The sequence below is a fragment of the Harpia harpyja genome, chromosome Z, assembly GCF_026419915.1.
Source record: "Harpia harpyja isolate bHarHar1 chromosome Z, bHarHar1 primary haplotype, whole genome shotgun sequence".
NCBI lineage: Eukaryota > Metazoa > Chordata > Aves > Accipitriformes > Accipitridae > Harpia > Harpia harpyja.
In genome coordinates, this window is record NC_068969.1 from 88,208,559 (window position 1) to 88,235,294 (window position 26,736).

Genomic DNA, 26,736 nt, shown 5'->3' on the forward strand with positions numbered 1-26,736 from the left:
TGTTATTTTTTGAAAGTGAAATGCTTCAAAGTTATCAAAGCAAAATAAGGATGTAAAAAAGAATAATTTTGACATTTTCAAATTAAAATTATCACTGAATGCCATATTTTCCCATGACATTTTGAAGTTCTACATTTTTCAAGAGAAAATAATTCCATTTAAAATTTTTCATCTAGTTCTGCTTCTCAATGAAATGTTCCTTTTAAGAAAATATTTAATTCCATAAAGATGTTGGATGAAAGAGTTCTAGAAATTGCTTCCAGATCAATCTGCAGTTACTTAGGCATAAACTGGGTAATATGCTCCACTCTGTATTTATAGCCCTCTTAGAGCAGATCAAAGTGGGAATAAAACCTACAGCCTTAGACTTCACAAGGTATGACTACAGTAATGAACCAGATAGGCAGCAAAAGAAACAGATGTAGTGTCCAATACTGAGTAAGAACATAAACATGAATAACTCATAAGAAAGATATGAGATGAGCATGGTCAAGAAAGCCAAAGCCTCAAAGGTTTATGGGGAGGGAGGAGAAGAGAGGGTGGAAAGGGAATGTCATTCTCCAACACACTGGATGGAAGCAGCAAACTGGAATTCGCACAGGATCCTAAAAAGGCCAGATGGTCTCAGAGGCTGTTTTGTCAGGATACTGACGTCCTACCCTGAATTTCAGTCTGGTAATTGTACTTGGCCTATTCAAATCCCTTCTGCAGTTGTATTTTGCTGTGACTTTCTTTGAGTCTTTCCCTGAACTGTCACATAGCATCACTGTGTGAAGTCATGGCTGCTGCTTTTCCATGGTCCTCTGTGGGGTGCATGACTTGATCTATGGTTTTAGTCAGTGTTTTAAGCTATTAAGCACTTAGACTTCTGTTTGGATGGCTGTACTAAGCAATTGTCAGGTATGTTTATTGTCCTCAAGCTGCCATGGCACTTAAATGCTCATGAAGAAGAAAAAAATATTTGAGGATGAAAGTTACTGATGTTGAAGGGGAAGGGAGTAAACCACAGATATATACCTCCATTATTTTGTGCTACGTAAGCAGAACCTGGATAAAGAAAGAAAACCAGGCTGGTTTATGCTAATTTAAATGCAACTTAAATGCAGTATGTGTTAACAAATCTTCTTTTCCTAATTCTACCATATCACAAGATGATGATATCACAGAAATATCCAGCAGGTTAATGCCTCTGTCACCAAATGCACTTACCTTGCATTTAAAGGGTTTGACATCAGAGTGAACAATCATGTGGGCCTTGAGAGTCTGCTTTTGCACAAAGCTCTTGAAGCACAAATGGCATTGATAGGCTCTGATGTTGGTGTGGATCAGGACATGTCGCTTCATGTTGGCCAGCAGAGTAAATTCCCGGCCACAAATTCCACATTTGTGCTCTTTCACACCCTGTAATAAAAGAAAAAAAATCAGAAAATTCTGTAGATGGAAAATTTTCTAGGTCATTTCATCTTCAGTACAGCAATATATGAATTTTTCATTCCTCATTAGCAAAGCAGGTAATAAATTATTTCACTTTTAACATCATTTGCTCAAGTAATAGATACTTATGTATTTTTTTCCTGACAAATTCTTACAAGAATCTGAGAAGCAGGGAAGGAAAACAAAATAAAAGCTTAATGAAAAAATGAGTTTTGTTTCCAGCAGTACATTTACAAATCAATGAGACATAGTCAGCAGCAGAGCTTCTCTGTCCTACTCTGCTGTTTAAGTAAAGTATTGGTCAAATGTGTACACTTATCAAACCAAGAATAAAAGCTAACCAGGTAAGACAGTAAAGTAGTGCTTGCTTTTGATAATTGAATTTCATTGGTTTCTAAAAAAGGCATAGCCCTGTTTTGGAGAAAGCTATAGAAAATAATCTGAAGTAACTGAGAACTAGTCAAGCAATGTCACCAAATAAGGATATACATGTTACACTCAATGTAGAGAAAAAACTGTTCACTCTTAGTGGGACTTGCACTAACCCTAATGGATTGGTCTCATTTTATCTGGTGTTTACAGAGCATTTCTAGCACCTTTTATGCCATCCAGTGAATTTACTAATGCATAATTCAATATTCTTGCTCACACCCATGTGGTCTATCTGCCAGCTCCTCAAAAAGTCATTTAGATGCTGTGAACATCAATGAATTTACCACTAAACACTTTAAGAGTTTGAGTATAACTTGCTGAAGGTAATGAGGATTTACTAGTGCAGAGAGCAATTACTCCTCCTGCAGGCCCCCATTACAAAGACGACTTGAAACAATCTCTACTTTCATGCCAGCCAGTGGTTTTCACAGTTAATTGCAAAGCTAAAACTGTGAACACCAACAGCGGCTTTAAGTGTCTGCCTATCTGATGTGAGACTGCATTTGGTCAGCTAACTACTGTTAATTATGTTCACAGCTGAATCCACCTGCAGCTGTGGACAAAGAAGCAGAAGCTCTTCAAAGGCTCAGGGGCATTGCATTTCTGGTGACAAAAAACTTACAAGCCTTAAGTTAGTAGAATTTTGCATGGTAAATCCAAAGACCAGGGAATCTCCAAAAAGAGCAGAAATTACAATCATGTAGTAGGGAAGAAAATGCAAATGTGGAAGTAGAGGTTGTTGGTTTTTAAAAGACAATGTGTCTATAAGACTGAAAGGCTGCAGCTGTCCGCATTTTTAATGTTTTTCATATAAAAGCCAAAATTCAAGTGTTAGAGGAAAAATATGCAAAGCTGGAAGCAAATTTTTATAAAATGTGTGGGGTTTTGACTTGTCTTAACAACATTTTTGTAAAGGTGGATAAGCCAATTTCAGACATTCTTGAAAGGAACAGTTACATTTTTCCTATTTTTGAAAGCGATCTTTCTGGATGTGTTCCAAAGCCCACACCTAGCCTAAATTGATTCTGCTGTCATTGCTGTCAGCAGTGGCAAGACTGCCACTTCGTAAGAATTGGCTGGGATTACGGTCCTGCTTGTCCACTTTTATTAGCTGGCATTCTGGATAACTTAAACGCAAAGGGGAATTTTTCTTACGTTGTTTTTTTCCCTAAATGTCTCATTATAATGATTCTTCAAAATCTGATGAGTAATAATACACTTTCTTTTGCTGCATACATAGTCTACTGCAAATCCACCTACTTCCCAATTAAGGGAGCAAAGCAACAGAACTGGTTTTCAGTAGCAAATTTCTATTAAAATTTCAGGGAGGTTATACAGCTCTACAAAATTGTTATGTTACAGAAGGTCACTCTGAAGATAAAACACAGAAATGGAGAGATGTGAATACAGTTTTGGGAAGTAATACTGGTGGCTTAATTGAACTCCTGTTTATAGTGAAGCGGGTTTTGTGTGTACTTTCTTAAGACTAACAGACACATCTACCTTCTACTATTGCCAGTGCTGCTGGGGCTTTTGCTCTGCATAAAACTCTCCAGCTGGCAAAAGACCAGCGTGACACACTACAGACTGATTACCTTCTCTCTGAGGAAGTGCATATGTGTATCTTTAGTAGCCTGTAATTCCTGTGCTACCTTCCGATGCAAGGTGAAAGCGCAACCCGTGCTGGCTTACCTTGTGAGTTAGGGAGTGTTGTTTGAGGTGGTGGGGCTGCACAAACTCCATGCCGCATTCAGTGCAGATGTACGGGCGGATGTCTTTGTGCTTCATCATGTGGTTTTGCAGCTGACTCGGGTACTGGAAGGTCTTATCACATTCAGTGCAATTGTACTGTATAGGGCCACGGTGGGTTGTTAAGTGCCTCTTCAGCTGGGCCAAGGTTGGGAAGTCCAGACCACACTCCACACAAATGTTCTCTCGGCCACTCTCGTGCTTCGACTCGTGTGCTTTCAGCTCGCTGGGGTAGGCAAAACCTCTGCCACAGATCCTGCAGTTGTAAGGCTTGATGTCACTGTGTTGCATCATGTGTCTCTTAAGGTGACTAGTTTGAGTGAAAGCCTTGTGGCACACCTGGCACTTATGTGGCCGAGTGCCCTGGTGTGTCAACATATGTGTGTGCAAGTGGCTCAGCTGCTTGAAAAGCTTGCCACATCGGGTGCAAGCATGTGGCTTAATGCCGCTGTGCCCCAAGATATGGGTGACCAAATTGTACTTGGATGTATAGGACTTCTCACACATGGGACATTGCCAGCGCTTCTGTTCACCCCCCACGTCAACATAGTAACTGTCATCTATCTGAAGGTTGACATCTACTCTTTCCACTTTCTGTTTATTTTCACCACTTTCTCTTACTTCAGCCCTCCTGAAGGGTGGCTCTGGAGGTCTTTTCATTTGAAAGGCATTCCTGAAATGAAAGTTGGGTGGCACAATAAAAGGAAACATTAAACCAGAGTGGACTTTAGGATAATAAGGGTAAGGAGCCTGCATGAATGCTGGGCTACTGGGCCATGCCATGTTAGGCTTTGCTGGTTCTTGCTTAATGGGCTTGGCTCCAAAGTGCTCCAGAGTTCTGTAGAACTGAAAACCAAAGTTGCAGAGGTCAATCATCTGGGAACTGTACTTGGTCTGTGCTGGCTGTTGGAACACCAAGGGGAGACTGGAAGAGCCTATATCATTGTGATCTTCAGGTCTGTCTGGTGGTGATGAGGAGCCCTCGAGGGTGATAGAAGGAGGCATTTTTGTTGGCATGCTCTTGCGTTTCCGAGACCCTCCTTCCAAGGACCCCTGGAATGTTTCCGTGTCTCCCAGGGAAGGAGGGCCATAGCGGAAATGTGAGAGGTGAGGTCTGAATTCTTCACCAAATGGAGTTGTTCTGTGTGGCTTTGTAACAGGGCTCAGTGGCTGCAGGCAGCGGGAGAAGGGAGAGGCTTGGGTACTGTCCACATTAAAACTTGTTTCTTCGTTCTTCATCGTACTTGATTTTTTCTGTGTTGCCCAAATTCCTTAAAACAAACAAAAATTCAGATCTCTTTATTTCTTCCTGCTTTCCTGGGTTTAACAGTTTATTGTCTATTTTATTGCTTTGGAGGTTGTTGGGTTTTTTAACTAAATGCAACTAAGGATATCTTAGGCCCACATAAGACAAAAGCCTTTTAAAGCAGAATTAAATTGGTTAGTGAAGAACAAAGAAGCTTTGGTCTTCCTGTGGTAGCATTGATGGTTTAAATCAAGTTTGACCCATACAACATCTTTGCAACATAAACATGCTGTACCATGACACACTGCTTTGCAGCTGAATCTGTATAGCAATGTTTCTGCTTAATGTAATTCAGCCGGGCTATTTGTGGGCAAAATCCTGTCCTTGGCTGTGCATGCACAGGCTCTAGAAATTGGCGGTGCATCTAAAGGATATGGCAATACAAACAATAATGTGCACATTTATTATGGTTGTGACATGAAAAGCCAAAGCCCAAAAACGTTAAACTTCTTTGTATCATTAACATGTGCTGCTGTGAGAGAAAACAATGGCCAAGTGATCTAAGGACACTGTGTACCATCAGGTTTTGTGCCGTGTTTCCTGGCTTCTCTCACTTTGTATTGTAATAAGAAGGCGGAGATTAATTTATTTTCTTTGTTTTAATCCCAGAGATATTTACCTGGCAGATTTGGGGGAAGAAAGACCTTTGACGATTCTCCAAACTACATTCAGTTTTATAGACTTAATCTAGGGGGGGGGTTGTTTCTAAATAGGAGGGCAAAATCTCCACTATAAAACTAAATATAGAATTAATGTCAGCAAACCCCCAGGTCTCCAGAGTAATTAACACCTAAGAATGCTCTGAGCGTTTCTAGTGGTACAGTGTGACAAGGCAGATTAATAATTTTCTTCTGGCAAAATTTTATGTTCCACTATCATACAGGGAGGTTCCTCTGAATTTGGGGTTCAAGTGAAATATTGATTATGAATTTTGGTTCGTCTTAAATAAGGCTGCTACCTTTTGCCTTGGCTCTGTAAAATCATAGAATATTAGAATCATAGAACCATTTAGATTGGAAAAGACCTTTAAGATCCTCAAGTCCAACCGCTAACCTAGCACTGCCAAGTTCACCACTAAACCATGTCCCTAAGCACCACATCTACATGTCTTTTAAATACCTCCAGGGATGGTGACACAACCACTTCCCTGAGCAGCCTGTTCCAATGCTTTACAACCCTTTCCGTGGAGAAATTTTTCCTAATATCTGATCTAAACCTCCCCTGGTGCAACTTCAGGCCATTTCCTCTTGTCCTATCACTTGTTACTTGGGAGAAGAGACCAACACCCACCACGCTACAACCTCCTTTCAGGTAGCTGTAGAGAGCGATAAGGTCTCCCCTCAGCCTCCTTTTCTCCAGGCTAAACAACCCCAGTTCCCTCAGCCACTCCTCATAGGACTTGCTCTCTAAACTCTTCACCAGCTTTGTTGCCCTTCTCTAGACACCCTCCAGCACCTCAGTGTCTTTCTTGTAGTGAGGGGCCCAAAACTGGACACAGTACTCAAGGTGCGGCCTCACCAGCGCTGATTACAGGGGGACAATCACTTCCCTAGTCCTGTGTGCTGGCCACCCTATTTCTGATACAGGCCAGGATGCCATTGACCTTCTTGGCCACCTGGACACACTGCTGGCTTCTATTCAGCTGGCTGTAAACCAACACCCCCAGGTCCTTTTCCACTGGGCAGCTTTCCAGCCACTCTTCCCCAAGCTTTGCACAAGGTTGTCATGACCCAAGTGCAGGACCTGGCACTTGGCCTTGTTGAACCTCATACAATTGGCCTTGGCCCATCAATCCAGCCTGTCCAGATCCCTCTGTAGAGTCTTTCTACCCTCAGGCAGATCAACTGCTCCTGCCCAGCTTGTTGTTGTCTGCAAACTTACTGAGGGTGCACCCAATCTCCTTGTCCAGATCACTGATAAAGATATTAAACAGAACTGGCCCCAGTACCAAGCCCTGGGGAACACCACTTGTAACCAGCTGCCAGCTGGATCCATCCAGTTTTTTACTCAGCAAATAGTACACCCATCCAAGCCACGAGCAGCCATTTTCTCCAGGAGAATGCTGTGGGAAACTGTGACAAAGGCTTTACTATAGTCTAGGTAGACAACATCCACAGCCTTTCCCTCATCTTCTAAGCTGGTCACCTTGTCATAGAAGGAGATCAGGTTAGTCAAGCAGGAGTTGCTGTTTAGAAACCCATGCTGACTGGGCCTGATCACCTGTTGTCTTGTACGTGCTGTGTGATGATCTGCTCCTTAACCTTCCCCAGCACCGAGGTCAGACTGATAGGTCTCTAGTTCCCCAAATCCTCCTTCCGGCCCTTATTCTAGATGGGTGTCACATTTGCTGACCTCCAGTCAACTGGGACCCCCCCTGTTAGTGAGGACTGCTCATGAATGATGGAGAGTGGCTTGGTGAGCACTTCCACCAGCTCCCTCAGTACCCTTGGGTGGATTCCATCCGGCTCCAAAGACTTGTGTAGGTCTAAGTGGTGTAGCAGGTCACTAACTATTTCCTCTTGGATTATGGGGACTTCATTCCACTCCCTGTCCCTGTCTTCCAGGGGTCTGAGTACCCAGAGAACAACTGGTTTTACGATTAAAGACAGAGGCAAAGAAGGCATTAAGTACCTCAGCCTTTTCGTCATCCTTTGTCACTATGTTTCCCCCCACATCCAATAAGGGATAGAGATTCTCCTTAGCTCTCTTTTTATTGCTAATGTATTTATAGAAACATTTTTTATTGTCTTTTATGGCAGTAGCCAGATTAAGTTCTAGCTGGGCTTTGGCCCTTCTGATTTTCTCCCTGCATAACCTCACAACATCCTTGTAGTCCTCCTGAGGGATGCACTTATCTGAATGTGTGTGTGTGTTTGTGTACATGCATCTATCCAACCAGGCAGAGGGTAGGTTGGAACACGAAACATATTTTCCCTCTGTCACCTGTGACATGTTGATGCTATTTATAACACCGTTCTTGGAAATGCTGGGTGGAGAGCATGAAAGTGGTTGAAGTACTAAAGACACTCCTGTTTCTTTTTCAGGAACCTCTGTGCTGGATAAACCTGCTTCTAAAGATAGATAAGAGCACATCTCTGTGACCTAGTTAGGCTTGGACAAGAGAAGACATCTTAAAAACCCGATTGCAAACAGATTACTTCCTTCTAACAGGGTAGACTGTGGAATTATCTTTGAGATACTCTGTGAAGCGAAAGGATCAGTGACAAAAATTTAAGATGGAAAATCTAGACAAAGGGATCAATCAATGTGCAAAGGACAAGGAGTAATTGAAGCAAAAATTGTAGGATCTCTAAACTGATGATTCAAAACCCACCTGTGATAGTGGAAAAGGCTAAAAAGAAATTGCTTACGACTGGGACAAGTATCTAATAATTATATCAGGATGTGACTTTCAGACCCTAGCTCACTCACTGGAAATGTTGTCTATATATATACGCTATACATATATGCTATATTTGTGTGTGTGTGTATGTATGTATATGTAGTATGTATAAGTATGTATAAGTTCCATCACAGAGTACTGTTAGGGAGTATGCATTCTGCTGTGTTTCCTTGTCACCCTAACTCCCTGGGCAAAATAAGGAAGTTAGACCTTGAAGACTCTTTGGGTACAAAGGCTTGACTTATTAAAAGGGAAAAGGGGAAGGGAATCCTCTGAATACCAAAAAATAGCCTACTTCTTTCCAAAAGGGAAAAAGTTTATTTTTTTCAAAATTCAGTTTAAACAAAGTTAACTCACACAATTTTAACATAAAATATGCCTGTAGACCAAAATCTTCCCTTCAAAGTATGGGCCTGTCCCTCAAATATCTTTCAAATCGTGTATCTGATTCTTTCCCAGCAATATGGGTATAAAACGCTTCAGAAAGCCCACTGCAACTGAGAACTCATCTATGTTATTTACTGCTTTTGTTAGATTATTGAAATGCTGCCAAAAGTACACAGAAGTGACAGTGAGTTGTGTCTAATTGCTCTCTTGTCTGTTGGCTGCCAGTTACTCCCTTCTTCCACAGCCCGTTTTATGCAAAAATTCCAAACTTTCTGGAACACAGAGTTATGGCAGAGGCTGTATAACTGCTTGAAATTACTAGAAAGAATTTCTTTGCACTACTAACCTTTGGCTGCTTTCACTGAGTGTATGGGTTTATTCCACTGTCCACAGCTACACACATCATGGGACCAAGTCTACGAGGGAAAGTGTTTAAACAGTCAGTGACCAGCACAATCAGAGAGGTGCTACATAATCCAAAAAAGAGCACCTAAAAGGGGAGGGAAAGTAGATTTACAGTCTAAATATGGATCACCTTGCTGCTTTTTTTCCCCCCTTCAATCTGCCAAACCCCATGATGTAAGAATTAATTGAGGAAAGATTAAATGTATCCCCTCTTCTCATCTCCTTTCATGTTGGTAGCAAACCCTTGTTAATTTGAATGGAGGCATGATCTTCACCTTGACCAGAACTTAATTCCATAAAAATGTGAGTCCTGAGGAAACTGCAGAAGAGACTACAGATGTGACCACCATGCAAGAAATAGTTAAGGAGCAGTCCCTTCTTCTTTAAATAACTTCAGTAGAGAACTTTAAAGCTTTTAATAACACAGTTGCCCAATAATTTTGTTCTATCTGATCCTGGAGTAGCTGATGTCATTTTAATACTCAACAATAAATAAAGGGGTATGAATTGAAAAATTTCTGTTTTAAATATCTCCTAGGGACCTTTTGTGTTTCCTATATAAGCACTTTAAAACTTCTTTCTTTCTTTCTTCAGCACTTAATATTTAAAATATAAAGATATGTAGCACAGTGGTGTGTGATGTTAAACATTGAGGTTCGTTTAAACCTGGAGAGACATTAAAAATTCTAGCTTTTATCACTAGTATTTTAGCTCCTCAGTTTTGAAAAATTGGTCTGGAAAGCTCACTGAGGCAGAGGTTTCCATGCTGTATTGGCACTTAAACATAAAAAAACCCCTAAACCTAACACTCCAGAGCTTATTAAAAAGTTAATTTCTTTAGAACAGACAAGCATCCTCACAGTTTCTTTCTTTATGTAAAGAAGTATATTTGGAAATACACTGTTTTGAAAAATAGAACTCTGCCTGCCCTTTCAAAAAAAGAAAAAAAAAGGCTATAGTGAGTTCAGATAGTTGTTGAGGTATTTCCAAAATAACGTATCTACGCAGCAGCTAATAATGTTAACTTCCACGAAGGAGGAAGAGAGTTTAATACAGAATATGAATCACCATTTACTTTCTCATTTCCACTCATCATATTTCTACAAAGGATTAAAAAAGTATGTAGATCATGCAATTCACTCTACAGGCATACACATTGTTACAGTCTCTAGTTAATATTCTGTACTGAAGTCAACAGCAAATTTTCTTTAGAATTCAGTAGAACCAAGATTCTGCTTCCTGTATGAAAGTGCCTTCTGTCTATAGACTAATAATAAGCCCAACCATAAAAAAGTGAGGTTATGAGGTTTCTCACACTTAAACACTGACTACTACTGTTCTGATTTTGCTCTTGGCAACACAACGGTAAAAAAGAAATGAGACCAAGATGAGTTGAAGTGATATGTACCCTCTGACAAAGGGAAAAGGGCTACTTTATTAGGATGTTTGCACTTGTGCTTGCTATTTTGAAGAAGATGAAACAGAGGGAAGTGTAAGAAGTCTAAAGGTGGCTGAACAGGCTGAACAGCTTCTCTTAGCTGGAAGAGAAATTCCACATTTAATTGAACATGTATGACTGTAGAAACTGTGCCCTGTAAGACTGCGCTTCTGCTTTTGTCTCGGGGCCAAAAATACTGTCATCTATAAGGAAAGAATGAACCCAAACAGCTGTTTCTATGTTCGATGTGGTGAGGATCAGTGACAAATGACACACTATTACATTTCTTGAGCTAAAGTTGAGCAGCTGGACAGCTTCAGCCTTACTGAACAACCAGCAGGGTTTTTTCAATCACTGACTTTTGTAAATTTATTATAGAATTGGTTATGGTTATCTTAATAGGCTTAATGGGATCTCCTTCCTTCAGTTAACACTTCCAAATAGGTTTTGGTTTTAAATGTATTCAGTTGTACAGCTGTTGAACTAATCAAATTCTTTACTTAGTTTTCACTCATTTGCTATTTATGCAAAACTTGCGTCTGTCTCAGGATCTGATGAAAGGGGCTTTAATATGGTGAATTCATCTCATTTCAGCAGTGAAGCAGTGTTCCCTACTGAATCCACACTGCTTTATTTGTCAGACTTTGAAAATGCCAGGAATACCTGTACAAACATGAAGGTATCCATTACTGGTAACCAAGTATTTTCAGTTAGTACACATCTGATCCCTCCTTACGATTTTCCCTGCTAGTTTCCTTCAAGGGCAGCATGAACTCTGCATAAGCCCCTTTTTTCTTTCTCTTCCACTTCTTTTCTGCTGCCTCCAGTGTGTGAGTGAAGTCATGCAATAATGTTGCCATTCCTCATTTCCTTTTTCATTGCAAATTTCATAATTTCATAGAGTTGGAAGACAACAATGTGGATGTTTTTAACCTGTAATTTTCAAGTGTATCTTATCTGTTTTGAGTAAGAAGTTGGACTAGATGATAATAACATTCCGTGTCTGTAAAATCCATGCACCTGCCTGTCATTTATACAGTCAAATTTTTGTCTGTAGGTGCTGCCTTGGTGAATGATGCAGAAATTCTAAATATGCTCAAAAGATTTAGAGTTATTTCAATACTACATTCACTAGATATTGGATCAAATTGCCATTGTTATTCAATAATGGATTATTTGTATATTTTTTTTCAAATTAAGGGATTCTATTTACTCTAGGCTTGAGTGACTATAGTCATCAGAGGAGGGCAGAAGGTAAAAACCCATACCAGAACTTCTCTAAAATCACTGTCAACCCTACCCTCTTATTCTCTAGAGAAGTCCATGCAAGTTGTGTTTTCCATCCATGTTCTCCAGGCATAAATATCCACATTTCAAGCACACAAATTTGAAAAATGGACTCCATTAACATACACTCAGTATATGTTAATATACTCAAGCTGAGTATATAAACTGAGTACATGTTATATATAAACTGAGTATATATTAATAGACCCAAATCAGCCTTAAAGTCCTTATGCTACATTATTTGAAGCTAACCTAAAAGGTGATTTACATTTTAAATGAAGAGAGCACTTTTTCTGTCACAGTGTGGAGTTGGGAGAAGACAGAAATTTGGACTACCTTGCAAAAATAAACATGGATTTAGGGAAAGCATCCAAAATCAATCAATGCAGATACTGATTAGGGAGACACAAGTGTTGGGAAGCCTTAAAAAAACAGGCCTGAGCTGGGAATAATAGCCATTATGGAGTTTAGTCAAATCTTTTCCAATACTACTTCTACAAATACTTGTTTTCTCTCTCTCTCTCATATGCATGTAGACCTGTCCATGATTTAACCATCAGCTTAATTGTCTTCTGAGATAAGCCTTCTTGTTCCATGTCTTTAATGAGACAGATATGTCTGCTTAAATGGAGAACGCTATCAAGATAAAGATATTGTCATAAATATTTCTCTTCCCCTTTTGGATTACCATCATTAATGTAATTGGAATTGGAAACAAGTAAACAATTGTTCATCAAAATGATCTGGAATGACTGAAAATGAGAAGTGGACCAGATCAGGTTTTTTCTTCCTACATTAATATGATAGTACCGAGAGCTCGGTGTCTTTTCACTTCTCCCTCGGAAACTACCTTCTTCTGCTGGTATCAGCCTTCAGGATAAAACTTCTTCTTTCCATCAACAAATGTGGGGTTTTTTCTCAGCAAATGCTTGGTAAAGGAAAACTGATAACCTTGATAGCTCTTCTTAGAGCATAATCAGAACTCACTAAGGCTTATGGAAAGACTTCCAATGAACTCTGAAACTAATCCTTCACAATTTTCCTTGTTATTTGTTATGGATTCTGTTGTCCAATGAGATATGAACCCTTCTATGCCATGAGCAAAATTTGATACTTTTGACAAATCTATTATATAGATATGGAAAAAAATAACTTTTATATCCTGAGACAATATATTAACAGATAGTAATCTTTGCAGGCAGAATTAATGGAAATCATACAATCACACACCTAAGAAACTTAATTGATTAAAAAATCTGACACATTTAAACAGCTTAACATGACACAGTAAACAGATGAAACAAGCAATTAACTTTCAAAGATATCTTATATATTAAATAATATTTTTTTTCCTTCATTGACTCATGCCTTCATTGGCATGTCTTCCTTGCTTCATGTGTGAAGTTTGATCATTTTAGACATTCCTTCTGCTCTAAGGGCTTTTTATGCAGTGTAGCTGCATTAATATTGTCTGGGAGATGACACCATTACAAAGAAACAGGTCTTCTCTCAGAAAAATGTGCAACAGAAATACCCTCCCTGCATTGTCTTTATTATTCCTAAATTTTAACATTTTAACTTACATCATTTTTGTTTTATTTTGGCTGGGAAATACAGAAGTTCAGGAAACATACCCATTTGCCTGCACTGCCTATACAGTGGCTTTTAGAATCATCTTAGATATATCTGTAGCTTGATTTTGTACTCAATTTTCAGGGACCAAGACACTATGAGCACTTTTACAGGAGTATAGTTACTTCAGTATTTCTTGTAATAGAAAAAACGCTTAAAATAGTATAAAAATGAATGCATATTCACTTTTCCATAACTTATAGATAATTTTTGTTTTCATAATTATTGAAAGTGTTAAACTATATTCTGAGATTTCCTCTGCTGAAAGTCTGGGTCAGTCCCACCACCCATCCTGCCAAAGCTGGGGCACTGTTTGTGGCATCAGATGTGCTTATAGAGTGGTTTATGGCATAATTTGCTTTCGATGGTGGCATTGATTAAATAAAAATTGCCCGGTGCTGTAGTGAGGTGGCTGTAGATATTTTTCTTCTCTCCAGTATGAGTGCTGTGTTCTCAGTTTAGCAAAATGGTTTGCTATCCTTCTTGTTGCTTTTATGTGTGCTCTGTCCTTAGTTTAGCAAAACATTTGCTATCATTCTCACTACTGTTCTGTTGCCTAACAAGATGGTGGGTGGAGGTCACAGAGCAGTATGGCTGGGTTAACCACTGAACACCTGCAATAGGGCCTTACTGGTAATGTCCCTAGCAGTACTTAAGACTCATGGATCGTCTCTAGGCATTTCGATGTACGTACGAAGTGTCCTTTGAGTACAGTTTAGGCTTGCTGCTATTTTGGCTCTTTATTTCTCTTTTTCTTATCCTCCTTTCTCCTTTTTTTTTCTTTTTTTCTTCCTCTTTGTGAGTTTTCTTAGTTCTTCTCTTATGTTTCCTTCCCTCTTCACTTCTCTATTCCATCTGTGGTTCAATCCCTCTCTGCTTCTCTATTCTGTCTGCTAAAATGGTCAGCAACACATAGATAACCTGGATAACGAAGTAGATGTTAAGTCCAGTGGCTCTGAAGTGTTAGCTGTTTACACAAAGTCACCCCAAACCACAGCTACACATGGTGGGAGCCTGCAAGGCACAGCAAATTATCCAGTCTGAAAGTGTGTAAGGGGACAAAGATAATATGTCCTCAGCTGAGCACCTCCACCTGCCTGATTCTTTGGTACCAACGGGGAATTCAAGGCTACTTTGGGGTGGGAAGGAAGGGGAGAGGGAACAATCATTTGCTGGCAGATCTCTGCCTCTGGGTCCAGCTGTATCAGCTCAGGCTAGTAGTGTAGCTAACCCAAGATACTGGTCTTCTGAAGAATATAGGAAACAGAAGAGAGTATCATGACAACTTTCCAGCATTGTCTTCAGGCCTTCAGTTGTTTGTAGCTCAGATCTTTCCTAACCCAAAGATGTTGTATTCTGATTTTTTTTCTTATTCCATGAAGGATGGATGTGGATAAAAGTTATTTAATATAAAAATCCAGAGACAACTCTTTCTTGTGGGCTGAGGGGCATACAGAGATAGGTACTGTGTCCTGGGGAAGTGAGGTATCTCTGAGTGCTTTGATGGAGGATCTTGTACCTCTGGAGATTTAGAAAGGAGCCAGGGCAGTGAGACCTGCATGGTGCGGGAGGATAGATGCCCACCTCCACTCTTCTCAGTCTACCTCTCCCTGAAACACCTCTATTTCTTCTGCTTAGTCCCCTGAAACACATGAGTACTGTAGGTTATTTCACTCATGCCCCACTTTCCATCTCCCCACCATCTCCCTGAACAGCTGACCCTGTCCTGTTTCAATTTCTTCCAACTTCTCCCTGCTACCTGCTCCTTGGCTCTTGCATCTTTGTCTGTGTAATGGCCCTGCTCCAGCCAAAGGAGACCCTCACAGGGCCTAGTTAGGGCACTCACTTAAGAGGCTAGAGATGCGGGTCCAAGATCCTCAGAGGGGAGGAGGGAAATAAATCAAAGTCTCCCACTTTTTGGCTGTTATATTTTGCACTGAATTTGATGTTGTTGATGTATATTCAATTTCATACAAATATTCTTACAGTACTGGGTCCCCAAGAGCATTTGGGCATAGGTATACTGAGTTTCCAGACCCTGCCCAGAGTTCAGGGCTGACAAGACCAGATTGGCCATGATGGTGACATAGAGAGCACATACAGTAGCAGAGCTTCAAATGTGCAAAGCTTAACTGGTGCCAGGCAGACCGGGTGGAAATGAAATTTGATCCTGCCCTCACTAGTTATTGGAATTAATGATGGGTTGGCCAGCTCAGTTAATTACTCAGTTAAACAATGGCAGTAATTCATCCTAAGTAACTGTCCTATTTCCCTCCCTGGCATCATCCATGTTGTACTGAAATCATTATGGAAAATCTGGGGTGTAGCTGAGAGCAGTATTTGGGATTTGGCTGTTATGAGGTGATGCCAATAAGACAAAAGTCTTCCTTTTCTTAAGTGGATAAGGAGCTCTCATGTCAAAGGCTGGAACCATGGATCTGCCCCTGCCTTTAGAAAGTATGTGGAGTCACTTTAATCACTGTTTATAGAAGTCCTATCACTCTATCCCTGTTTCCTGTCTACTTCCATATCTGCCACTGCAAATAAAAATAGTACATTTTTGGCAGCATAGGAATCCTATGTATTGAATAGTTTTTCCTCTGGAAAATTATCCAATAACAGTAATGCAATTTTAGGATTTTTTTTCTCACCATACAGATATTATAACAGACAAGGTGAACAAAGAACAAATAAATAATATAAATATAAGGAAGGATCTGGTAGTAAAATAGTAATACTGAAGAGTGTGGAGTCCTTGAAAGAACACTTTGGACATAATCTTTCCACCTACAAAGCACAATCATTAAACTCTATAGAGTGAAGTGGAGATAGAGGGGATTTGAGCTGTACAGTAGTATTATTTTAAAACAAGTAACAGAGCTATGCAGAACACCCAAAATTAGAATGATCAAAAAAGCATGCCCTTCCATAACCCTCATGCTGTCCTGCTTGGGCTGTTGTTTTGAAAGTAAACCTTCCACTGGCATTCATGACCTTTAAAAAGGAAATAGATTGGGCTTTCCTTCCTACTGTAGTCCCAGTGTCGTTATCACCTCTATGGAGGCCAGAGAGATGGTCTGGTCTCCTCCCACCTCTTTGTTATCTCAAAGGGTAGCTAGGGGCCACCCTCAGCCTTGGTTCTTCAAGTCAGCCCACTGGCACCCTCCTACACCATTAGCAGTTAATTGCACCTTCGGGCCGTTGCATGTGTAAAGTAACAGGTACCTCAAAAAAGAAAGCACCAGGTAAAATGTGTGCCTAAGCTTGGAGAATGGCCAAGGGAGGATTGTATGGGAGAGTTTTCATATAGAGTCTCCAAAACAGGTTAGTTTTTTAACGAAAGGTTAGTTTTACTTAAACATGGGGGAGTGTTATTAGACTTCAGCAGGACCATTGCTTTTTGTATTTATTTTGCATTCAATTCTTTGTTTCACACAATTCAAAACTCACAGTGAAACTGAAGGTTGCTAAAGTGGTAGGTATCATGTGTTCCAGTAAGACATGCTATGTCCTACAAGAACTGAAAGAAGAGGATTTCATCCAGAAACTGACAGAATTAGGAAAAATGTACCTGCTACTGAACACTTCTGTTGGTGCCCAGTTCATTAAAAGTAATTACCAGATGATGCTTTCCTAATCATTTAGGAAAGATAATAAATTTAATTTCAACTGAAGTTTGAGCAGACTTCTTGCTGGAAAAGCTGTTTGACTGAAGAGACTGATTAATCCCTGTTAACCTCTATTGCTAACTTGCAATTAATCTGGCTCAGTCGTGACTTAGACATTTCCCCCCAAATATAAGTTCAGTAGGAAACACTGCAAAGGAATTAGAGATGTCAGTGCCACTCTTAGGACACCACTGTGTTTATTCTGTTGATACCCAAATAGAAAAAAATAAGAATTATAAGCAATGAGACAGAGTTAAAAATGGCTCTTAAGGCAAATTACTGGGGCATTGGAGGAAATTACTTTTGATATATCTGCACTGTGATTAGGGAGCTCTGCTTTCCAAACTAGCAGAGCATAAAATCTGTGCTAAAGCATTGAAACTGTGCTGAATATGTATTTATTGTTCAGAAAAATTATCACCGTCGCATACATCTCACAATAGCATTCAAATGAGGGTTCATTTTTTTATAATCAGTTTATTTTGTTTAAAGAGAAATGTTTTTAGTTCTTCATTTCCAGCATAAAATGGTATTTTTGCCTGATCATATGAAGTGCTTTCAAGGAAGTAATTTAAGATAACTTCCTCTCTGGCTTTGCCCTTCACCTGTGATGCCAAACTTGAATCTTCTCCTTGACTGAACAGCAAAAAGCAAATGCTTTCCCTCTCTGTTCCCCAAAATGCATCCTGCATACTGCTCTTAACTATTTCATTAACTTCTAGAAAGTTTTGAAAATAAGCATTAGTTTGTTGCCCCAGCTGAAGAACATCTGTAATTTAAAACAAATCTTATATTGCTTCTGTGATTTTGATCAATTAGAAAACAAATCTCTATGTAAATCAACTAACAGGGAAAAATTCTTGAGGTTAATTATTTTAAACTGAAACAGTGTGCCTGTTTTGGCTGGGATAACATTAATTTTCTTCATAATAGCTAGTATGGGCCTATGTTTTGGATTTGTGCTGAAAATAGTGTTGCTAATTCAGGAATGCTTTAGCTATTGCTGAGCAGTGCTTACCCAGAGTCAAGGCCTTTTCTGTTTCTCACCCCACCCCACCAGCGAGCAGGCTGGGGGGGCACAAGAACTTGGGAGGGGACACAGCTGGGACAGCTGACCCCAACTGACCAAAGGGATATCCCATACCATATGACGTCATGCTCAGCATATACAGCTGGGCTGGAATAAGAAGGAAGGGGAGACATTTGGAGTGATGGCGTTTGTCTTTCCAAGTAACTGTTACGGGCAATGGAGCCCTGCTTTCCTGGAGATGGCTGAACACCTGCCTGCCAATGGGAAGTGGTGAATGAATTCCTTGTTTTGCTTTGCTTGCGTGCGCAGCTTTTGCTTTACCTATTAAACTGTCTTTATCTCAGCCCACGAGCTCTCTCACTTTTACCCTTCCAATTCTCTCCCCCATCCCTCCAGGGGGGGAGTGAGTGAGCGGCTGTGTGGTACTCAGTTGCCAGGTGGGGTTAAACCACAACAGTCCTTTTTGGTGTACAAATCCAAAATATAGCCCCATACTAGCTACTATGAAGAAAGTGAACTCTATCCCAGCCAAAACCAGCACAAACAGATTTAAAATGACAGTTTTACTGAATTCAGGAAACTAGCATATGGAGTGGGAATGGCAGCTCAGACTTAGCCAAATGTCATCCGCAGATACTAGAACAGAGACTAGAGCTACAAACAAATAAATTACTTTTTGCCAAAGAAAAAAAAAATCCTGAACATTTCCCAAACCACTTTAGTACTAATCCTTCACCGTTAGTGATGCCAAAGGCTTGTTCTGCATACTAACTCAGTTCGGATTTTCATCACAAGAAAAAGGAAACCAAAAAAACCATCAAACCACTGTGACTCTACTCCATGACTAAGACTAGACAACTAGCAATATAAAATGAAGTTTTGTAAGAAACCACCTTATATATTAACACAACTCTTTCTCTCAGTCCCTCCCCCGCCCTTCCCCAATCATTCTATTCAGGGCTTTTTCCCTGGAAAAATGCCAAGCGCCTCATAAAAAAACCTGGAAGATTTGGTAGAAATTATTGCTGTGTTTTGGGAAGAATAGCAGGCAAGGCTGTGGTATGGGCAGGGGGACATTACCCAGAGGATAAATAGTTCTATGAATTCTGTTCTGACTTACTACATTCAGTGCCTTCCACTGGATACCTCTTCACACATTTTTTCTGTCTAGTAGTGAACGAGCTAGTGAAAATCCTCACTGCAGTCATTAGAGGGGATCCCGAGTCCTGATCATTTGCCTGCAGAATCCAGTGACATCTGTTCAATTACATTTCTTTACCTGTGGCTTAAGCTTCGGGGGCGTTCCCCTTTTGTGCGACATGAAAAAAGAAATTAATATATTCAGGATCAAAAGGCTTTAGTTAGTATTTTGATTTTTCTGCAGAGGGCAGAGGAGATACGGAGGAGGAGTTGGTCAGCACCATTTCTCTGATGCATGTGTCTGCTTCTGGAGCGACCTGACAAAATGCTACCTACAGACATAAAAAATTATTCTGGAAACCTTGGTGACTTCATATTGTGGGTACAGCATTATGCAGAAAAACTCTTTGATATAACATTCCTACTGGTGTGATTCCTTGCTGCAGTGCTGCAGAAAAAATGTTCTTTTCCTGCACCTTTATAAATGGATTGATTTTGTTTCTGGTAAACCTACGAGCACATTGCTGTCAGCTTGTTTTTCTAGGAGGTCCTTTACTGTTTTCTGGAATCTCTATCGCAGACAATAGTTTTTGACAAATACAGGACACTTCATAGCTTCAGAAACCTGCACTAGGAAACCAGCCCAGCATGGGCTGGTGCCTACCAGATGGTTCAAACAAGTTCTGCTGTTCCTTAGAAGCTGACAGATGCTCTAAAAACAGGTCATCCCTTTCCTTTTCACCTGTTGATATTGTTTTCATTATACATGTATTCTAAATACTTTTAAGAAAAAGTAGACAGGTAGAAAAATACCATGCTACCTGGCAGTACTGTATGAAAGGCACTCCCTTTTCAAATAAAGTTTTCAAATAATTCTTATCTGGAGCTGAAACACCTACCTGAAACACTACTTGCTTTAGAAAGCACCTCAGAGAGAGGACTAAACCTGAAATAGTTAACTATATTCTAACATGTTCTTCCTGGATATCTTTAGAGTAGGTATATTTAAGTTTGGTTTAAATCTAGTGTATTGGATGTTGGTAAGAGCACATACCCTTTCCAATTTACTAAGTCTTCAGTAGCAGGTCCAGCACAGAGCCCTCCACAAAACAAAAGGTCTTTCATCACTGCAAAAAGAGCCTAACAGTTACATTGCAGCCCTAAACAGAGAAGACTAAAACATAAGTGGCTTTTGCACAGTCAGGAACAGCAACAAACCAGTGACGAGGGAGACTGGAAGTCATCTTGTCCCTTCCACCCAATACACTTGTGGCTTATCAGAGGGCCTGGTGTCAGAATAAGCTGCTCCCTGAGGAGGGGCAAAGCCATGTGCTCCCATCCCAGAGCCACCACACCTGCTCCTCCACCCTGGGAACACCACCCTGCAAAATTCTTTCCATACAGAGAAATTAGATGGTTTCTATTCTTCATCAGGCCTCCAGACAGAGGACTGTGTGGATCATTCTTCCTTGCTGTGCATTAGTATTCCTTGTAGTACAGCATTGTCTAAGAACAACAAATAAAAACATATGACCCTTCTCATAGCCTTGCTTTCAATTTCAAATCAGTTGTACCTTTCCCTAACTCATTAGGGAAAAGTGATGTTAGCAATGTACGAGACTCAGTTTACCCTATAGCATTTTGTAATTAAATGAACCTTCAGATTCAATGAACTTTTGTATTTTTCAGTGTTGTCTGAATTCTAGTGTTGCTAATGAGTATAAGCAGCTGGAAAGTTGAATGTTTCATGTTTACTTTTTATGAATATTGGCAAGGGGAAAAGAGGTTTTCGAGAAACATACTTCTTATCCTAAGTTTTTTCTTTTAAATCGCATGAATTCATGCACACCCACAAAGTAGAATGAAAATGTGTCAGTGTTTTAGCATTCATACTAAAAGAGGGAGGGGAGAGAAAGTAAGAATAACACTTTTTTTTCATCCTTCATTTAAATAATTAATAATGTGTCTTTCTAAAATACAAAGCAGGAAATAAGGAGTGAAGGTTAAAAAAAAAAAACAGCAAATATTCACATAATTTCTTCCTGTAACCTTCAGAGCATGAAAATATTTTCTTTTAATATATGATTACTTAGCTTAATTACTTCCAATGACATTAGGAGTCTTTACAATGCATTGAACATTGTTGGTTTAGAAGGAAAATGCGGTGTTTTGCTTTTCAAGATCAGGGTAACACCAGTATAAAACCAGTTGTTTTAAAAAAGCAAGTCACAAAGGTATTAAGTTTGGAAGGAACTAAAACAAAGATTAAATAATATTTTTCATTGGATCATTAGTATTTTAGAAGCCAGGCAAGAAGGACTGGTCTCTGCCAGATAGATATAAAGAAAAATCAGACAGCCACCATGAAGTTCAATATGTGTTCTAAATAACCAGTAAGTATTAAATTAGGCCTCTTCATTAGACGAAAATCTGAATATCATCCATAAAATTCCACTGCATTTTAACAGCAATGGAGAGCTGCGGTCTCAGTTTCAGAATATCAGCTTTTCAGCAGAAAGAGGATAATCCCAAATCATCTTTTTTCCAGATTCGCTTCTTTCTTTTTAAAGGCTTCACATTATTTGTCTCTCTGTAATTCTTTTTTCTCCAAGCTGACTTTCCTTCCTTTTCAGTGGTCTTCTGGGACAGTAAACTAGAATGGGGAAAACTACTGCATTTAAGAAGAAAATGCTCATTGGATTTTAACAGGTGGTCTATTTTTAAAAATCAGTTGGGTTATAAAATTAATCCATCAAACAAATGAATAATTTTACAACTATCTGTAGCAGTCTACACAGCACTCATAAGGTCTGTTTGAAGGAGCAGTTTGTTTCATTGAATCAATTACTACTGGGGAACATGCATTAGTGCTCAAAAGCTATGGATCATTTCTTATCAACTAATAAGAAGCTACTTTTCCTTATATACCTTTGCCTGACTGGTCTCCCTAAACCATGGCCACAGAAAAACCCTATTACCTTATGCAGCCTTTACTTTTGTTGTTTCTCGTGGTGGTATTCCATTGACATGTCTGGCTGAGTGGAATGGTCCATTCAGATAGACGTCTTTCTGCATCGTTGAGGCTTTGCAGTATCAAAGATTGGAAACAATATAAGCGCTATCTCGGGTAATCCATACTCTTCTGCCTCTGTATATGAGGCTTGTCTTGGGTTGCTACCATGATTCATCACCTTGTGCTCCTCCCATTCTAAATCCTGCATATCTATCTGGTCCTACTAGAAATGACACCTAAAAGACAAGCCAATAATTTCATGTGAGATGCACACCATGCCTCTCGGTCCACCAGTATCTGCTCTACATCCAGACAGTCCTAGGGCAAGGCTCTTATCAATGTTCTTGTTTGAAAGAATGCAAAAATAAAAACTTAAAATTCAAAGATTCAAATTATCTCCTGGTCTAAAATCTGTATTAGAAATGCCAAAATGTTACTAGGAATGTAACTCAGTGCTACTATTCTGCATCCAAAACTCACATTCTCAACAGTTTTCAACATTGAAGAAGCTGGTCCTAAATATAAAAAGGCAGTGACATTTACAAAAAGACTTCTATCAGTTTCTATGCTTTTTGAATCAGACTTGTGAACTTGGGATTTCCATGGGTGACAACTTGTTTCTATAACATCTTTGCCATCATTGGTGTAGTTTTGTTTTTATTTTTCAGAACAAATGGAAATAATAGCTTTAAATAATTCTCTGGGAAAATACATACACTGACTGACCATTTACTTATATATGCTATATACATAAATATGGCTCTAACAGCCTCTTTTTATTCTTGGTTTATTGCTTCAATATTTTTTTTTTTATAACTTTGAGGTAAATAACTGAAAATTCATTTCACAAACATTTAATTTGTGCCATAAGCTAGTACTAGATCTGTACCCAATCCAGCCTCAGACCATAACCTTCTCTGCTTGTAAATATCTCAGAGATGTGGGATAAGGATAACACATCAGCCAAAAATCTCCACTTCCTGACACCTCGAGAAAGATATTAGTTGTGTTACAATTACCATTATGCTAAACCATGTTACAGTTATCCCAGCAATAAATTATACAATATCAAAAAAATAAACTCCAAATGATTGCAAAGATGTGTTATTTGAAGGAAAAGTAAACGCGATAGGTGAAATCTAAGAATGAAGTTCAAAATTCAAAGTCTATTTTTTACTGTCAAATTATTAAGCATTCATTTAAAAATGCTCTTTCTGTGTGCTCATTATTGGGGAGTGGGTTTAAAAATAGCATGTACTGCTTTTGGCCACCTGCTATGAATATGAACGCACATATTCTTATTTATGTATTTCAGACAATCTCTCAGAGAAAGAATTTATCATATACATGGTCCAAATCAAGAATACATTTATGTTTAGTATCATCAGAAACAAAATCTATACCTAAAGGCTGCAATTGGCTCTTACCTACATGGTAAACTGAACTTCTGAACTAACCAGATCAAAACTTGCAGATGACTGCAATCCAGACTAACATTCTGCATTTTGAGCAAATACCACTACAAATACAGAGCTTGTGTATTTTTTTATGTTTCAGAGACTTCTCTGCTTCTCACTTGAAGTAAAAAGTGGTTTTCCAGATGTTTGATAAGTACCTGTCAAAATAGCTGTCCAAATCATCTATTTAATTTGAATCAGTATATAGTCACACAAAACATAAACCCAGGCATCCCGAGCGAAAGATGTGGCAAGTGGTTTTCATGGCAACATCTGGCATTTACTTGCAATTAGCAGAGGATTCTTTGTGGGTTAAGTATAACCAAATAAACCTAATAATTGGTACCAGACTAGACCGAGCTGCAACATTAAGCTACGGATTTCAAGTTATTTCCACCTACTTTGGCAGAATCCATGTGCTGCTCCTAAAGCAAAGGGTATCTACAACTTACCCAGAAATCATGCTGAATTTGGAGCTGATTACTCCTTCCTAAGGAAAAACTTGCAAAAGACACCAGATAGAGGGGGAAGAAAATCCTTTCCTCTAGTTGGTTGAGCGAGGAGTGGGAGCAGAGGGCTGTCCCAGGGTGGAAGCACAGCCCAGGTGCCCCGGCGGGAGTGGGAGTGGGATTGGGAGCGGGAGCAGGGCAGCTCAAGCTGCCTGCTGGCCTTCCGTGATGCTTGCACGCCATTTGGAGCCACTCTGTCCAGGCTCCGGGCATGCTGCAGAGGACCCTGCGCTTCAGAGAGCTGCAGCTTGAAGAAATACTGGATCAGAAGATGACCAAGCTCTCCTTCTGCAGAGAAATTGACACCTGTCCTAACTCTTCCCCCCTACCTCTGTATTCTGCTTTTATAAAGGCATGCAGGGTGATTTTTCTCTTCCAATATTTGAAACATACTCTTGCATTCAATTACTCATTTTACGTGCCACTTCTGTTCGTTCTGATACATTTGTGCCCAACATGAAAAATATTATTGGTATCTCCAACAATGCAAACAACAAATAAACATTTGAGTCCATCCTATTACTGATGCTGGTGATCAGCCCTGGTGTTGTTATATACTACATAACACGAACTTTTGCTTTTTTTCAAGTGGCAACCTGGAACTGTCTTACCATGTCTTAAATGTCACTGTTCCTAGACTAATCATATACATAGATGAGTAGAGATAAACACGTGTAATCATAAACACAATACAGTTTGAAGAAAAAAAAAAAAAGCCCTAGTAATTCTTCTCCCACTATAGCACAGGTTGGTGGGTTGGAGCAGACTTCAGTAGTGGCAGATGATACATGAAATACACCAATTTGCATATGACAGAGCTTCTCTCTTTATTTCAGCAATGGCCCACTGAATCTTGCTGAAATATTCAGGATAAAGTTAGTGAAGCCTGTAACAAGATTCATGTAGCAGAAGCCATATACGCAAAATTCACAGTAGATTATGTTATGAATATTATCAGCCTCATTGGAAAACACTTTCTTGTCTGCATTGGTTAACCTGTATGCTATTATCACCAGTATCTAAAAACCAGACTATAGGTATCCATAGCGTAAATATACTGCTTGTCAATGCATATGGTTATTATCTTTTTTAACAGTTAAATGTGTATCTGATTAATGCCTTTTCATAATACAAAATATATATTGCACTTCTAAAGAGTTAACCATAAAAGCATTTTTACTTAACTTACCAGTTGCTGAAGCTGGAAGGAGTCTTGCCCTAAACTCTCTACCTGCTCTCATGTTGGTAATCTCTGTCTCTCTCTCCCTCTCTCTCCCTCCCCCTGTGCAGAGATTGCAGTAAACTTAGAAAACTAGCAGGGACAGTGTTTCAAATGACTTAAGAAAGAGAACAGGAACAATCACTTCGTTCTCTTTTTTTCAGATGAGTACAGTACCTTCAGAAAGAAGGAAGGAAGGGAGGGGAGAGGAAGTCAACAACCCTTTGCTTTCCTGCAAAAAAATAAGGAAACAGCAGATAGCAATCTCGTTTTCTCTCAAACAAAATCTTTGGAAAAATAAATATATCCAAACCAAAAGGAATTCCTCAAGTATTATATCTGCATTATTGGCTTCATAAAACCTACTTTACAGTTTGCTATGTGCAACTACATGAAAAGAATTTCCGAAGTAGTGGGTAGTAATAAGAAACCCATATTTTATGCAGAACAATTAGCTATGACTTGCACAGATAATGCAGGCTTTTACTCTAGACAAGGAGCAATCATAAATGTTTACACATATCTAGTTGCCACAGTGATACAGGTACAAAAATTCCTAAACCCCCTCTTTACTGTGATCACAAGAAAATAGGACATTGGATATTTATAGAATGCTGTGAAGTAAAAAGGGGGACAAAAGGGCTCACAAAAATGGTAAGGATCATAGCTTGATATTCGAGTTGCAGTAACAAGTAATTTATCTCAAAGTATTGCATTATAGAAGGCATCCTGATTTATCCAAACAAAACCAATGTGCTATGTTCTAGAATAGATTTTATACTTTATTTAGTTTCTTTCTTTCCCCATAAAACATATTTTGACAACCAGATACTGGTCAGTTGGCTGGAGTTATACTTGGGATAAGTTTAGTCCATTGTGCTCCACTGTGTTTTTGTTTGCTTGTATGTTTTCTTCTAACCTTATCCGTTATCTGAAGTCCACTTATAGTGATTATATGCTCCCTTTTTTTTCACACAAATTTTTTTCATTCTAATATTCCTGCCAGTAAACACATTCACACTGTCGCTGGGGTTGTGTTTTCAGTTAGCTTTGTAATGTGGTCCCGAAGACGGGGCTGCTCATTGACAAGCAATTCAGGGTTGAGTTCTGTGAAAGACATAAAACACAAAGCCATTTCAGATGGCCCTCTCCTGTAAACTGTGCATCCAGACTTTGCTCTGGGAACAATAGCTACATGAATGCTGTTGAAGTAAATTGAGTTATTCT

At 39.3% G+C, this 26,736-nt stretch overlaps 1 protein-coding gene across 1 annotated transcript in view; it reads right to left on the minus strand.

The window, feature by feature from the left end:
* Nucleotides 1–25,599, minus strand: part of ZNF366 (zinc finger protein 366) — a 36,646-nt gene extending 11,047 nt beyond the window's left edge. Inside the window, exons 1-4 of the mRNA XM_052778507.1 lie at nt 25,480–25,599; nt 9,058–9,127; nt 3,559–4,886; nt 1,210–1,401 (exon numbers count right to left, since the gene is read on the minus strand). Of these exons, the coding sequence (XP_052634467.1) occupies nt 1,210–1,401; nt 3,559–4,854 (1,488 nt within the window). The 5' untranslated portion in view covers nt 4,855–4,886; nt 9,058–9,127; nt 25,480–25,599. The remainder of the gene's footprint in view (nt 1–1,209; nt 1,402–3,558; nt 4,887–9,057; nt 9,128–25,479) is intronic.
* Nucleotides 25,600–26,736: the final 1,137 nt, after the last annotated feature.